General features: G+C 38.9%; 1 protein-coding gene across 1 annotated transcript in view; it reads left to right on the top strand.

Annotated features, from left to right (window-relative positions):
- The window catches only part of pdzd8 (PDZ domain containing 8), a gene marked incomplete in the record, with an annotated part of 44,365 nt that extends 29,397 nt beyond the window's left edge, over positions 1-14,968 (top strand). The window contains 2 exon segments of the mRNA XM_035663305.1: positions 12,123-12,285; positions 12,395-14,968. Coding sequence (XP_035519198.1) covers positions 12,123-12,285; positions 12,395-14,757 — 2,526 coding nt within the window.
- Between the last annotated feature and the right edge of the window lie 809 nt (positions 14,969-15,777).

Genomic DNA, 15,777 nt, shown 5'->3' with positions numbered 1-15,777 from the left:
TCTCTCTCTCGCTCTCGCTCTCGCTCGCACACACACACACACACACACACACACACACACAAACACACAACAACAATGAGTCATTTAGTGTTCACAGGACATCCATTCAGGGTTTTTGGTGAAGAAGTAGGAGTAAACAATAGTCATGTATCACGGTATATTTACATTTATTTTGACATATTATTATCATGTTGTAAATATTCTGTAAAATCAGCTAATGGATAAAATAACAAATGCAAATACCTGTTTTTGGCTAAGCACACAATTGAAATACTCATTTATTTTTTCTACTTTGAGGCCAACAAAAAATAAATTCTTAAAGACTGGTAGGTCTTTAGATACTGATATTGATACTGGTGCCTGTACAATACCTTACTATGGGGAAAATAAACAGTTTTGACAGTTTTCACTATTGTTGTGAATTAAGTTTGTTAAATACATAAAGATGTTTTGACTCCACCACAATTGTATCTCTGTGGAGGAGGCTTTAAAACATAATTTAGACCTTTGTGTGAGGAAACACCCTTTAAATCCAGAAACTAGACAATGTGATTATGCTTTGTCCCTCCTTCAAAAGAAACAAAAAAACAAGGCTTAAACAGCATTATCAACATTCACGTCCAGCAAAAAAATCTAATGGTACCTCAGGGTATCACCGTTGTCATTTTTTGTCACGCACACATTGACTTGTGGCAAGTGACACATTCATCATCCATTTCCGCCTCGGCATGCCAATTAAATGGCCTGTTCTAATTCTGTTGACAACGGCTGGCGATGCATTGAAAAAGTAGATTAAAAACATGAGAGGTCTGTCCCACAAGCTGTTTGTTCCTAATCGCTTCTTCCATGGATCAATTCATCTCAGAGGAAACTCAATAGACCATCCGCTATGTGCATGACACACAGCGCCATAGCCATATTAGTTTTCTTGCTTTTTTCTTTTAGAATGTTTTTTTTTTTTTTTCGTCCTACAGGCAGGCTTTCTCATTGGAGAAGAAATATCCTGTAACTTGCTGCAAAGTGTCAAACATGGTGCACATAACTCCAAATAATGTCCACACTGACTTTTAATTGGCCAGATTCAAAGCCATGGATACTTGTCAGTGTTTCTTACTGAAAATGTCCCTGTATCCAAATACAGTATGTGATAATATAAATGTGAGTATAAATATGTTAAACCCTAACCCCTGAATATTTAGTTTTAAGTCCCTGTTATTTGTATTCATCAATCAATCAATGAAAGAGTCTTGGTGAACCTTTTGAGCATTTTAGCCTTACAGACTTTCACTTTGTATTTAAGTGGTCAAAATTAAATAGAATATTTAGGAAAATCACTAAGCAGCAGCTGAAATGAAAAACATTTGGTAAAATATTATTTTACAAGTCTGGAATTGACAAATATTTTTCTAATAATTTCCATAGAAGGTTCCTAAAAAGATTTACATGATGTAATGTATCAGAATCAGAATCAGAAATACTTTAATAATCCCAGGGGGAAATTACTTGTAATGCAAAATACAGGGAAAATGTTCCATTTGCTTAAGGTAATTTTTTATTGGTATTTAAAGTCATAAAAAATACAATTAAATAGTAAATCACAAATACAGTTGGATGAACACAGTGTTTTTAATTATTGCAGTTTATATCTATGATGGAGTCAGTAGTACCAAACTGCAATATAAGTAGTGTCCATTGTTCTATAAAGGTTAGAAATGGTTGCCATATAGCATAACATTTCTGAACATTGCTACCCTTAGATTAGTGAATTTTCTCCAATGTCGAAAATTTCTACTAATCTACTAAATTTCCACTGTCTTCTTGGGAAACTTCGGAGGATATTAATAGGAAATTATCATCTTGAAAAATAAAGCATTACCAAACATTGTGGTGTCACAATAAGAGCTTTGACCTTTTTTATGTGCCTTGGATGGCATCCAGCAGTGCAATCTACACAGTAAATTCTTGTTGGTTTAACAAACTCCCTCATAATCTTTGAGCAACTCAGAGATAATACAGGCTCTTTAATTATTAAAATTACTCAGAATGCCCTTTTTTTCCATCTGGAATGATCTGACAACTGACATGACGTAGGCTTGTCTGTTTTTCTTCTGCTGTGTCAGTGTCATTTAGAGTGATGGTAACCACTGAGTATATTTGCTGTATTTACTTCTCCCCAACAAAAATGATATTATATAGGTTGTATTGCGCAGGAGTAAAGCTAAATGAAATAAAATAATTTATTTTTGTCGTGCTCTTCCTCCCCAACTCGCTGAGGGATGAGTGTTTGCTAGTTGGCTTTTTTGAATAGCTGTGTGTTAATGGGAGTTGAAAGGGCCAGTGGAGATGAGATGTTAATAACGCTGAGACCTGTATCCTATTTACCTATAGGCTGAAATTTGGTGAGAAACTGTGCAAATGTTAAATGAATGATAAGTAAATGTTATGTGGTCAAGTGGTCAGAGTGCTCCTTATAGGTTTCCATGAAGCAAAAGGACACTTTGGCAATCCCAGCGTACAAAGCAACTGGCGAACTCACTGGGGAGGGAGATAGGCACAGTGTTTGCATGGCAGACAAGCACTTGTGTTCAAAAGACAGGACAGACTGAAATGTCATCTTGATAATGAGGAAAATAGTTTTTTCCTCCTTTCTGAACCAGTGGTAGTAGTTTAGAATTTAGTTGTCATTTAATAAACTGGGATGACGCAACAGTCATGACAGATCATTATTTTTTTAATGCCAGGACAATGACAGTGCTACAAAGAGGGACCGTGTGGGCGACCAAACCACTGTTGCTGTCCATACAAGTGCAAATTAGGCAAAGCACCTTTTTGTTTTCCTGTCTCCATAACAACTCCTTTGTTCTTAGTGCTTTTGAAACCTGCTTTCTATGATAAAAAGGTAACTTGAAAATTCAGATTAATCCACACAACAAAAACCAGCCCCAAAAGTATGAAAGTAAACTTCATAGAAAGACATGCCATCCACTGCTACATTGTACATCATCACTTTTTCTACAACATAATTGAGCTAAATTACCTTGTGCCACTCTGAAAGTATTGAGTCATTAATATTGGCCCATTATTCTGTGTGTTTGTGTTTAGATTGCAATATTTTCTGTATTGACATAGTGTAGATAGATGTAAATGCACCAATGCATTTGAGTACAAGTGTGGGTGGAGGTTTTAAATTAATGTGGAAATTGTCATGGTGTTACTGAGTTAAATGGATAAAAGAGCATCTGTGAGTATTGAAGGTGTCTCAAATGGGATGCCTAGAGTGAACTTGCATGTGTTTGAATTCATTAACGTCTTTATATCAGCAGCTACCCATTGTAGCTTAGTTTCCTCATCCACTGCCTTTTCAGGTTGATTCAGAGTATGTACCTTTAACCATTAACTGTCTCCCTGCACACAATTGCCCTCCATAAAATCAAATGCTGCTAGTAGTCTTTTTGTTTTGTAGATTTTATGTAGCGTAGCCAATTAACATACATTCATAGTTACTACTTTGCTACTTTTAAAATGGAACTAAAAAATACTGCATGTTACGTTACATTTAGTTAAGAAACATGTTTATTGGATCACAGATGGGAACATCATCTCCCTGTTCTTTATTTTTGAATCCATACCATTTCTGTGATGATACTGGTTCAAACACTGCTGTAATGAAGCAATATTCCATGGAAACAACCAGGTGATGTCTTTATAGCACTGCTGTATATGGGATAGTTTCAAAGGAAAGAGACTTAGAATGTTCAAATATAGACTTCATATTGTAGGTTAACGTATGTCTGAGAACACATACTACAGGATATGCGTCACTGTTAACCAGCCTAATAAGTGCCCACGTAAACACCTGAGCAGCAACTGGCTGTGCGCCCCACCCCTTAGCCCAGTCCACCCGCGTCAGCACCAGGGCTGCTAATTGGATGTGGCAGGGAATTGCTGCGCACTTGCCTCGCAGCGACTTGTACCCTATAACCATACACAAATCGATCTGACATGTGGTATTAGATTAAATTACCAAGCAGCGCAGTGACAGGGAAAAGGATTTGTTCAACCCCCACCTCTCCATCTCACGCGCACCCTCCCAGACCTGCAGAGGGATGTTCAGCCAAGCAACAGGAGATGCTGCTCCTTACGAGCTATTTGTCAAGCCAGAGTTTCAGACCAGCCTGCAGCTACTTAATACTCAATACAACCCATTCTACTCAAATATATGTGTGGGTGGCTGTTGACTGAATTTACAATCTACAGAAACATGGTATGATCTAATAAAAGTCAAGTTAGAACAGTAATATTAAACTTCAAACTAACTTTTATGATGTATTTCTCTTTGTCTGTCACACAAACACACAGGTACACATAAATTGGCTGTCCCTCAAAATAAGATTAACAGTGATCGACTAATAGTGGCTTACTAAATTTAGACCCAGCACAATATAAATTACAGTTGGCAAATTAACCCCTGCAGGCTATATTATATTCACAAGTCATTTGTAATTTGTGTCAGGTCAGAGGTGTGTTGATCAGCCAATGGAGCAGACACTGTAGCGTTCTTTGTGACAAAAACAATATAGCTGCCTATTGGCTAACCAATTGTGTCAACCTTAAATGTCATGTTTATTTTATAATATCTATATATTTATTATAAAAAAAACTAATTAATAAAATCAATAGTTAAAGTCAGGTGGAGGTCGGATCATTTGACCTGTGATTATTGCCAGTAAATGCTACAGGCTTGATTCTTAATGTAAACATCAATGTTGGTAATAATGCACCAGGTTAGAGGGATCCTTGTACAATATACAACATTGGTTCTCTCAGAATCTCGTTCATTTCTCTCTAATTTTCTATTTGAAAAGTGTCCAGAAGAACTTTTGTTATGAATTGGAACTATACAGATACAACTGAATTGGATTGAATCACATTCAAGTACAACTGGTATTGTAACTGAACTATTCCTAACCAAATCGATATTGCATCGGAATTGAATCAATTCGGGAAATCAGTGGCGATACCCAACACTAGTGTGTGTGTAATGAAGGAACCCAGTGCAACAGTGTTTTATATATTGATGTGTTCTGGACAACAGTGGAGCTCTATGGCAAACATCAGGTTTTGGATGCACACAAAATACTTGTTAGTAGTATACATTGGGCTTGACAGGGCAGACTACTCAAACACATCTGTAATTTGGATCAATCGAGATTCACAAGAATAACATTACAATATATGTACAGCTAAAAATAAGTGTCCCATTTTGAGGAATTACAGAATTTTGCAATTGCAAAAAACAAGAGTGGAATTTTTTTTTCCAATTCTTGTGGGAGCAAGCCCATGATATTTAATAACAGAAAGTCTAACAGATGTGTTTTTATCACAGTGAGTGTTTTATTCTGGGGATCAAAGGAAGACTTGTTCGGTCCTGCAGGTAAAGGAGAGAAGTTTGAAGCAGTGATAGCTGCTATTTGAACATATTAACCTTTTATTTGTTCTCTATGGCAGTGCAGATAAAAGAGAAGCTGGATTTGTTGAAATGGATGGTGAATAGAACAATTGCTCTGTTTACATCTGGCAAACTGTGGGTTTGCCACATTCTTTGTTTGTCTTTTCTGCTTAGAGACAAGGAACTAAGAGCTACTTGTTTTCTTTGTCGATGTTAACAAGGTTAGTCTAGTCACTGCTGCTCAGCCCAGAAAGAAAGCTCCACTACACAACAATTAAACTCTCCAATTTGGAGAAACACCAAACAGCTACTTTCTCTCAGGAGTCAGGGGAGAAAAGATTCATAGCTCACTTTTTTATTGAAGTACGTTTGGATTTTGCACATTTACCTTTCTCCGCCAAACAAAATCATCACTGTAAACATAAATTGTGAGGGGGAATTATTTCATTAAGTCCAGCACCTCAACAACTGTACTGTAGTTTGGTTTGGGATTTGAATCACTGGCTTAACCTCAATTTGATTCTAGAGCCACTGGTATGTTTCTTTCTTGGTTTGAGTCAATTATTTTTTTGTGTAAGAAGTCAAACTAAATTGAGCAGAAATGTGTGTCTGTAACAAGGTACAAAATTGGCATGGCGACACACTCCAGACATATCCATATGCAAGTTAGGAAAATAATAATTCATCATGTCATCATGTAATATCATCATGTGATCAGAATAATGATTAGAACATTAACTAGAACATTAACTAGAAAAAATAGTGTTTGTATTTTTTATTTAATATGATTTAATATTATCTAAACATTAAAGTTTAAGTCCAGCCAATTGGGTTGATACAGCCCAAAATCACAAATAGAGCTCAACAATGAGGTCCCAGAAGTGAAACTCCCATTCATATTCTGAATATAAGACTTTAATTATTAGTAATGATGTGGTAACCATCTTAGCTAGACTTACCACAAGATTGTGAAACGATGGCATATTCTTCTGTAGAAGCCCCAAGTCTATATGATATTAACCTTGTTTTAAGGGATCGAACCAACAAACTTCTGATAAGTGGACGACCCGCCCTACCTCTGCTGCACTATATCCTAACTACTGTCAAGTTTCAGCAAATATGACAAAAAGTTATTTTCCTACTGCAGCTTTGAATTCAAGAAGAAGCACACTACTATTGTTATCATTCACAATGGCTTATCGGATGAGTAGTTCCTTTACTCTACTACTTAAAATAACGTTCAGTCTTTTACCGTTGCCTTTTTTCCGGTTTCCAAGATTTTGTTTGGTCTATATCAATTTTTTTTATGGTCACAAATCGTCTTATAATTGATTAGCTGGAAACCTCAGTAGAGTAAATGAATTTGAAATTGGAACCATTCAAATAGTGCACAGTCACTGTTAAGCTCTGTGGTGTACACTGACTATTAAGACTGGGAGGCTGCTTTTAAACAAAGATTTATTTTGTAATAAATCTTTACGTTTACAAATATAAAGAAGTCTTTTTATGATCTAAGACGTCCTGTTCTCTTTACTCTGTTCTCGGCCTTACTATTAGTCTGTGTTGCCCTGCATAATTACCTGGACACCGTTTTCACCAAAAGTGTTTCTTAAATGATAGTGTTTTACAACGTGTTTTTTCGTTTTTATTTATTTAAGCATTTTGTCCTCATATGGTTGGGTAAATTAAATGCTATTTTAACTGATTAAAAATGATGACTAACAGTCTTAGTCAGAAATCCATAGTTGTTTTGTTTATTTATTTTTGTAAGAATCACCCTTAGGTATATTATAGTCATTTTGTACTATTGGGTTAGGGTTAGGATAGGCATAGCTTTGCATTTTTTAGGTTTGGACAATTTGGAGTAAACCTTCTGCTTTATATGTCAGAAACTACTGCCGCTGCTGGAGTTTTGTGTGCACAGACACATAATTAGGTCCATATGATTGTGACTGTGCATTTATTGATGGTGTAAGTGTGTGTAAAATGAGATTGCCACTATTTGTACTCTCCTTTGTACATCTGTTGTAGACACATTGCACCCAGTGGTACAGCTGTACACACACAGCAACTCCAATTAGTGATATTCAGCACCTACATTCATCTTTCACTTACTCAAAGAGAAAATATGACTGCCTTGAAAGTTTGTATAGCCAAGCAGAAGCTGACCCACTCATGTGCCAAATACCAGTAAAATATGTGCTAAATAAATAGGTAGGACAATCATCTGGTTGGTAGCAAAATTTAAGATTCAAAAAGTCAAAAAGGAATTTTGTTTTTTGTTCTACTTCACAAATGTGATGTCTGAAACTGCATGTTGTCTTTGTACTTATTAGTATGTGTGAGGTTTAGACTAGATGTTACTGTGCACTCAATTCGATATAATTCGCAATACTCGGTTCATGATATGATTTTCTCAAATTTTCTTAAACCATATAAGATTGAGGACAAATTATGATTAAAAAGATGATTTATTTCTCAGACAAAAATCTACAAAATATCTTTCTTAATTGAAATTTAAGAATCTTTTTTATTTCTGAGGTAGGAAATTAACTGTGCAAAACAATGCATATTTCCTGTATTCCTCATCATCCTCAATTTCATCTTTACCTGTGGCTGCCACTTCTTTGCGCATGATACAGGATTGATACAGCAACTGATACAAGTGACATAGTATTACGATTCATATGTCATCTCACTTTGAATTTGAATCTTCATATATTTGTATTGTGATTTAACTGTCTCACGATATCTGGCAACAATCCCAGTTAACATATACCTAGTTGTGAAGAATATCTATTTGAACAAGTGTGTTAACGTCACACTTTCAGATTGATGTTTGTTCAAGTGTGTATGTTTAAATCAAATGTTTTTGTTATTTAAACATTGTACAATTCATGATTAATTCATCTTAATTTGCAATATTCAGTCAGCAAATTTTAACCTCTTAATTCAGATTTCTCATTTACCACACTTAGCTATAATAGTAATATAACTAAGCTATAATGGTTTCTTCTGGGTTAGGGCAACAAAACAACAAAATGTGGAAATATGTTAAAAATGCATAAAAACTTACCAATACGACACAGCCCATGACTGGTTATAAAATACACTCAATTGTGGCTTTATTAGGTCCTCCTGTACACCTGCTGTAATGTTAAAATCTAGCATCAGAATGGGGAAGAAATTTGATCTATGTTAAATGCATGGTCTGTGAAATGACTTTGTTCCAGACAGGTTTTTTGAGTATCTTAGAAAAGGCTGATCTGCTTGAATTTTTTACTTTTGTTTGTGTTGTCATCACACAATGTCTATCCTTATATCGCACAACCCTAGAGAATGGTGCAAAAAACAATAGAACACCCAGTTAGCAGCAGTTACTTTAGTGGTTCCCACACTCACCAAATCCCAGTCCAATGGAGCATCTTTGATGTGATGGAACAGGAGCAGCAGGAATGTGTAGATGTACATACCAGCAGAAAGTGTGTGATGGTGATCTTGTCAACATGGAACAAAAGGAATGCTCAAGTGCAGGCTGTTCTGGGGGCAAAGGGAGTTGAGATTGACTTGATTATCAGTTGTATATCGTGGATAAATATGCTATTCCATCTTCAGTATTCTGGTTCATGTCCCTATTATTTAGCCGTTGTTGTATACAGCCTTGAGAGAGAGAGTGTTTGCCAACAGAACCTACCTGCACTCTAAGCAATGGTCATTGTGTGCTGAATAGGCCTTTAGCCTCCACAGTCTCCCCCAGAGCAAAATGTTGCCTCTGCAATGTTGTTATAGTATCCATGGAAGAGCTATAATACGGCCAGATCAGATTAAACCTCGAGCCACACACACACACACACACCACCACACCACCACACACACACACACCACAACACAGCATATATACCACGAATGTATATGACATGTTCAACACATACACACACCACATCATCAATGAAGAGCCAAGAAGGTTTTGGAAAGCTTATATATATATAAAGCTTAACATATAAAGCCTTAAAAATTAATAATGTACTAAAGTCATTGGGTCACAAGAACCACTCAATACGACCAGATTTGTTGTTAATGTACTAGTCATTTATGGGAACTTGAAGGACCAATGTGTAGGATTTTGTGGCATATAGCAGTGTAGTTGCAGATGGCAACCCCCTCACGCTTTGAAAGGGAAAGTAAAGTAAGGGAGTTGTAGTGGCCATAAAATATGCGAAAAACGCGAACAGGGGAAAACAGGGGAAACACAAATGTTTACTTAAGAATTCTAATGCTTTAATCTGGAGTGTAAGTGTTAGTTTGGCCTGGCAACTCATGCAGTTCTCTGTCCGAAAGCTGCCTCTGGGTCTTCATAAAAGTCACTTACCAGTATCATCCTTTGATGCACTGTATGACCTGACCTGTAATAGGTGATAATATTCCCTCATCCATCTCCATAGCTGTCACATCCTCTTCACCGTTTGATCTAAGTCACCTGATTTGCTATAGGAAGAAATTTCAGGTATCTAACTTCATGTAAAAAAGAGCTCTCCTATTGGTAACTTCAAATAGAAACGTATATTAACACTGTATAAACACATGCATTGTGTGGCCAAGCCATATTGTTGTTTCCTACACTTTATTGTATCTAGTACAGTTCAGTTTTATTTGTACTGTGCCAATTCATAACTCAAGTTATCTCAGGACAGTTGTCAAATAGAGCAGGGCCGTACTCTGTACACTGTACTTAAAAAGAGTGAACTGTACAGCATTTGTTTATATATGTGTAGTTTTAGCCAAGCTTGGTGGATTGGTTGTCTACTAACTAGGCTACCATAAGAAAGAATCCGGACTTCCAGCCTTCAGTGAACCTGCCCTCCAACTTGCCAGCTTATATAGATCATCTGCTTATTCATGGCTAGCCCTAACTCAATCACTGCCTTTCCCCAGATCCGTAACAAATGACAGCAGGCAAAATTACAGTCATTCGTCTCTGTCTACCCACATAATGTCGGCTCTCCTTTTCTGTCTTTTAAACCAGGACACCTGTACCGTCTTCATCCTCTTTATCTCTTTCTCCTCCTCCATCTCCTATAGCTCTGTCTCTGTAACCGGAAAGATCCCACCACATATGTCTCCAGTAAGCTGACAGTCTCTACCAATCACAGTTAAAATTGCATGCATTTATGTACACCATCATCAGCATAGGAGGCGCAGATGTTTTGCTACTGTACATGCACTTTAATTTGATAGACGACCTGTCAGGCATAAAGCAGGTCACCTCCGCATCACAACAGGTGTGTTGTGGGATATATGTCTTGAACAGTGTGCAGTGGCTGTTATTAAGGCAGCTGGGGGTGGGGATTTAATTGCAACTCTCTCTCCTGCCGCAGTATTGCTACTTTCAGTCCCTCATCAAAGTGCTGGAGGCAGATGTCAGATGTCTTTCAGTGACATGTTGTATGTCCAAAAAGTTATCAAATCTGTTCTGGTTAAGCTATTATTTCACCTTTCATTTTAATTAAGTTAGAGCTCACCAGTATATCGGGCGGTCAATATTATTAGTTAATATTGGCCTATTGCAGACGTATCTGTATCGTATTGTTACCGGCTTATACGTCATCTGATATGCGGCAATATAAAAACATTTTTTTCTGTTATATACTGTATGTATATAAAAAGCTTGTAGTTTTAACTGTACTGATGTTAAGCATTTTTGTAGCCATATGTTAAATTATTCAACATCTTAAAGAATTTTTAACTAATATTCTTTATTAAAGTTTAAAAAAGCATTGTTTGCGTAGTCACATTTGTGAAAAATCGGTCTATATTCAATCCGGCTCAATATTTCACTTTAATGGCTGCCATCTGTGAATTTTTCCTTCTCTAAAATTGGTATTGCTATTGCTCTTATCAAATTCATATTGGTCAGGCACTGCCTAAAATAGATCTGTTTAGTAATAGGTTTTTTGTTCTCATTGTGTTAAAGAAGCAGTGTATGTTCCTACCTGTCTTTTTGTCATAGTTTTATTCATAGTTTGTCACTTTTAAAATCTTTGTACCTATTAGTGTAGTTATTTTATAGAACCATGACGATTAATGGAGAGCAATCATTTTAACATTTATTCTAGTTGGTTGATGCAATGCTCACTCAGACGCTTTGTAACATCTCAAGTAAATTATATATTACTAATAATGCCATAGTAATTCATAATCCAAAATGAAAACATGTTGCACAACATTTCTCCAGTAAACCATACTTTATTAACTAAATATATAGATTTAAAAATACCTTTTTACAAACTGCACACTCCTAGTGGATACAGAAATGTAAAAGAGACATATTAAATTACCATAAATACATATATATCAACCATAAAATCCTCTTTACCAAATATAGTCAATTACAAAACACAGTACACTCAAATCTTTTAATGTGTAAAGTAAACAAACATTCATGTCCATAAATATTCACATGGACATTTGAAAAATTAGGTTAAGAGTAAAGACTTTTCTGCTTTATACTGAAAAAGGGGGATAAAACATTTTACCATTGATCATGAATCAGTCATGTTCTTGCACACTACAGTCCTACCACTACAATAGATGAGTTATAAACATGTGGCCTGTAACCTCTAAATCAGTGCGTGTACTCATTGTTCAGTTTTCTCTTGTTACATGTGTGCATCAGACTGAGGTTATCAAGGGGCCATGTGGCAGTGTGGGGATGACGTTCAGACATGTCCCTGCCAGCGAAGGGGATGCAGTGCACGTCAGCATCGAGACTGTGACGCCTAACTCCCCTGCAGCCATGGCAGACCTGCAGAAGGGTGACCGCCTCATTGCCATCGGAGGTCTGAGATGTGTTACTGCACCCATTATTAGTTAGCAGAAAATGTTTGAAACTGTCCTTCACTTCAGTTCTGTGCACAACTGACTAAAACTTCTGGTTTCTGTTGACAGGTGTCAAAGTGACATCCTCGGTTCAAGTGCCCAAACTGTTGAAGCAGGCTGGAGACAGAGTGGTGGTACTTTATGAGAGACCAGTACGTCACCAGACTTACTCTTTTGGAAGCCTGGGCACTCTTCAGGAAGGTTTTGGGCAGCTAGAGGAAACAGGTTTTATTTCTCAGTCAGGGGGTTATGAGGAAGACCCTGCTCCAATCACCACCATTTCTGACATACCTGACAACAAAGACATGGATTCTGAGTTTGAAGAGTTGATTGTGGACTCCAAACCTAGCCAGAGTGGTGGTCCTAACAGCAGTACCACTAATACCAGTGACACTAAGGAGGATTCCTTACTAACAGTAAACCAAAGCCCCAAAAGGACTGTGGCCAACTTGGCCTCTAAGCCCCTTGGTACGATATCCCCTATCCTCAACCGCAAGTTAAACCTGGTGGGTCTCCAGTCACCGTTAAAGCCCCAGCCCAAAGAATCACCAAAGCCGTCACCACATAAGACCACTAGTGATCCTGGGGAAGGTCTGCAACGCCCCACCATCCCTCCCCCACCTCCTCCTTCTCGACCCCCAGTACCGCCAAGACCTCAGATAAGGTTGACATCAGCCTCCTCAGAAACCAGTCTTTTGGAAGGCGTTGATTCTGTTACAACTACAAATACTACTGTTGGTCCTACCGTGACTACCACCATCAGCACTTCTGAAAAATCTCCAGAAAAAACTCCTCTCACTGGAACCAATGGGGATAAGGCTGGCACCGAGAAGATATGTGTGAAACAGGCTGAGGTGAAACAGTCTACCCGGCCAGCAGAGTCCAGTGATGAGCTGCCAGTCCCTTCTGCTGTGACTAGCAGCAGCAAGACTGATCAAGCAAAGGACAAAATTTCAGAAAGCTCCTGCAGCACACGGGACAGTCTAGAGGATCACTCCCTCTGGGAATCCCCAGAAACCATGTTTCGTAACCAGACAGCACGCTGGCCCAAGGCCTCTGTGGTGTTTGAGGTGGAGAGCAACCATAAGTATCTTAATGTGGCCCTGTGGTGCAAAGATCCCTTTAAGCTGGGCAGTTTGTTCTGCCTGGGTCACGTCAGCCTCCAGCTAGAGCATTTAGCCCTGGAATGTATGGCCACGTCATCAGCCGAGTACCAGAGCACCTTTAGGTTGGGGCCTCCAGAGCCCAGAGCTAACGTCAGCCGCACTGCACTACGCAGCCTCAGCACCCACAAGGGCTTCAATGAGAAGCTGTGTTACGGAGATGTTACTCTGAATTTCTGTTACTTAGCCGAGGGTGAGCTAGAGTATCCAGGGGGACTAGCAGAAAGGGAGCGAGAGGGGAGTCTCCATGATGAGGATCTAAGGGAGAGGGAGAGAGAGCATGTCCCCTCAGCACCACGTGATGACTTGGCCTATGGCACCATGCAGTTGGTGGAGGTTCGTCACAACTTCCAGGACACCCAGTTCCAGAACCCCACCTGGTGTGAATACTGCAAGAAGAAGGTTTGGACCAAGGCGGCCTCTCAGTGTATGATCTGCGCCTATGTTTGCCACAAGAAGTGCCAGGACAAGTGCCTCACTGAGAATCCCTTCTGTGTGGCAGCAACTGAACGTCGCGGAGCTGACCCTGAAGCCAAATCTACTATAAACCGGGCCACCACTGGCCTAACGCGCCATATCATCAACACCAGCTCCCGCCTGCTTAACCTCCGCCAGGTGCCCAAGACTCGGCTGGTTGAGCAGGTGGCTGATGTGGTACCTGGAGTGGTGGAACCCTCGCCCAAGCATACCCCCAATACTTCAGACAATGAGAGCAGTGATACTGAGACCTACACCAGTGGTGCCAGCCCCTCAAAGCAGCCTGCTGGCAGTGGTAGCAGCAGTAAGCTTGTACGAAAAGAAGGTGGGTTGGATGACAGTGTGTTCATTGCTGTGAAGGAGATAGGCCGTGACCTCTACCGGGGGCTTCCCACAGATGAACGCTCCCAGAAGCTTGAGTTGATGCTGGACAAGCTGCAGCAGGAAATTGACCAGGAGCTGGAGCACAATAATGCACTTCTGCTGGAGGAGAGGGAGGCCACAGATGCCCGGCGCAAGGCCCTAATTAGTACTGCCCTGGCCAAGTCTGGGGAGAGACTCCAGGCCCTCACCCTGCTAATGATCCACTACCGAGCAGGCATTGAGGACCTGGAGTCAGTGGAGAGCACTTCTCCTTCAGAGCAGCAAGGCTTTAAAGGCAAAGGAGAAGCCCTGGAGGAAGAGGCCCTGATGGGAGCAGAGGTCTATGACAGTGACATATGCAGCCCTGTGGAGGTGCAGCTGCTGGACGACATTACTGAGGAGCAGATCTGTGTCGAGGCACTCCACTAAATAAGACTAGAAAAAAGAAAGAGGAGGAACAAGTGCTTTGGGCTCAGGCCTCCCAGCAAATGTATGTCCAGTTTGTTATTTGAGATTGGGAAATTTCAGAACTGCGTTTTAAATATGGGGGATATTGGGGTTTTATTTTACATGAAAAAGAACAGATGGGTAAAGGAATTTCCTCCCTAAGGATTCATGGTAAACCTGTTATTGATGTTTTTATTTGCACAGTTTGATGCCGTTTCTATGCTCTGGGTTTTTAAAGGGAAGCTTGAGAGCTACACTATTCTCTGCCCTCAGTAGTGCTGCATGTGTATTCTCCAGTTTTATTTTTCTGTGGCTTCAAAATGTCATTGTAAGCATTTTAGTTTGCTTTCTTGTCCGTAACTGCTTTGACATAAGGACTTAAATGCGGATATTTCTGTGGTCTTCTAGTCTGATACATCTTAACTTTGGAAAAGACAAAGAACTGTTCAATATTTGTTTGCTGTGAGTAACAAGCCCATATGAAGGAGAAATATTTGAGTTTAAGTGTGAATACTACTAGGGAAAAGCAGGTTTAGACATCCACCTCAATGGAACTCATTTGTCTACGGACACTGCCATACATATCTTTTCTTTTTAGCACTTTTTTTAACTATTATATTTTAGATGTTTTTCTCCCTGCTCACAAAGCTCTTTGGGATTTCAACAGCTGCATAATTATTAGTGGAATCTTATACGTAATTTGCCTCTTTCTTTTGGTTTGTTTGTTTGTATTGGTTAGGCCAAATGCGTCTGACTATGTAACCCATATTTTTCTTAAGGAGGTTATTGTCCTGGTTTGTAGTTAATTAATTAATGTTTGTTTTTTTGGTCTTGATCAGAACTTTTATGGATGCAATGTGAGAATGACACATAATTTCCTTTTTTTCATTGATCTCTGAACGAATGTTACTGCTCTCATGATGTTAAGATTCTCCGACATTTATTTAATTGGTTAATGTGTGCGTGTTTGTGTATGAAGATGATTTAATGCTGATCATTTGC

The sequence above is a fragment of the Morone saxatilis genome, unplaced genomic scaffold (assembly GCF_004916995.1).
Source record: "Morone saxatilis isolate NCDOM2014 unplaced genomic scaffold, NCSU_SB_2.0 Contig19, whole genome shotgun sequence".
In the NCBI taxonomy this organism is placed as follows: Eukaryota; Metazoa; Chordata; class Actinopteri; family Moronidae; genus Morone; species Morone saxatilis.
The sequence above is the reverse complement of the archived record's forward strand: the minus strand, read 5'-3'. Positions and strand labels throughout refer to the sequence as shown.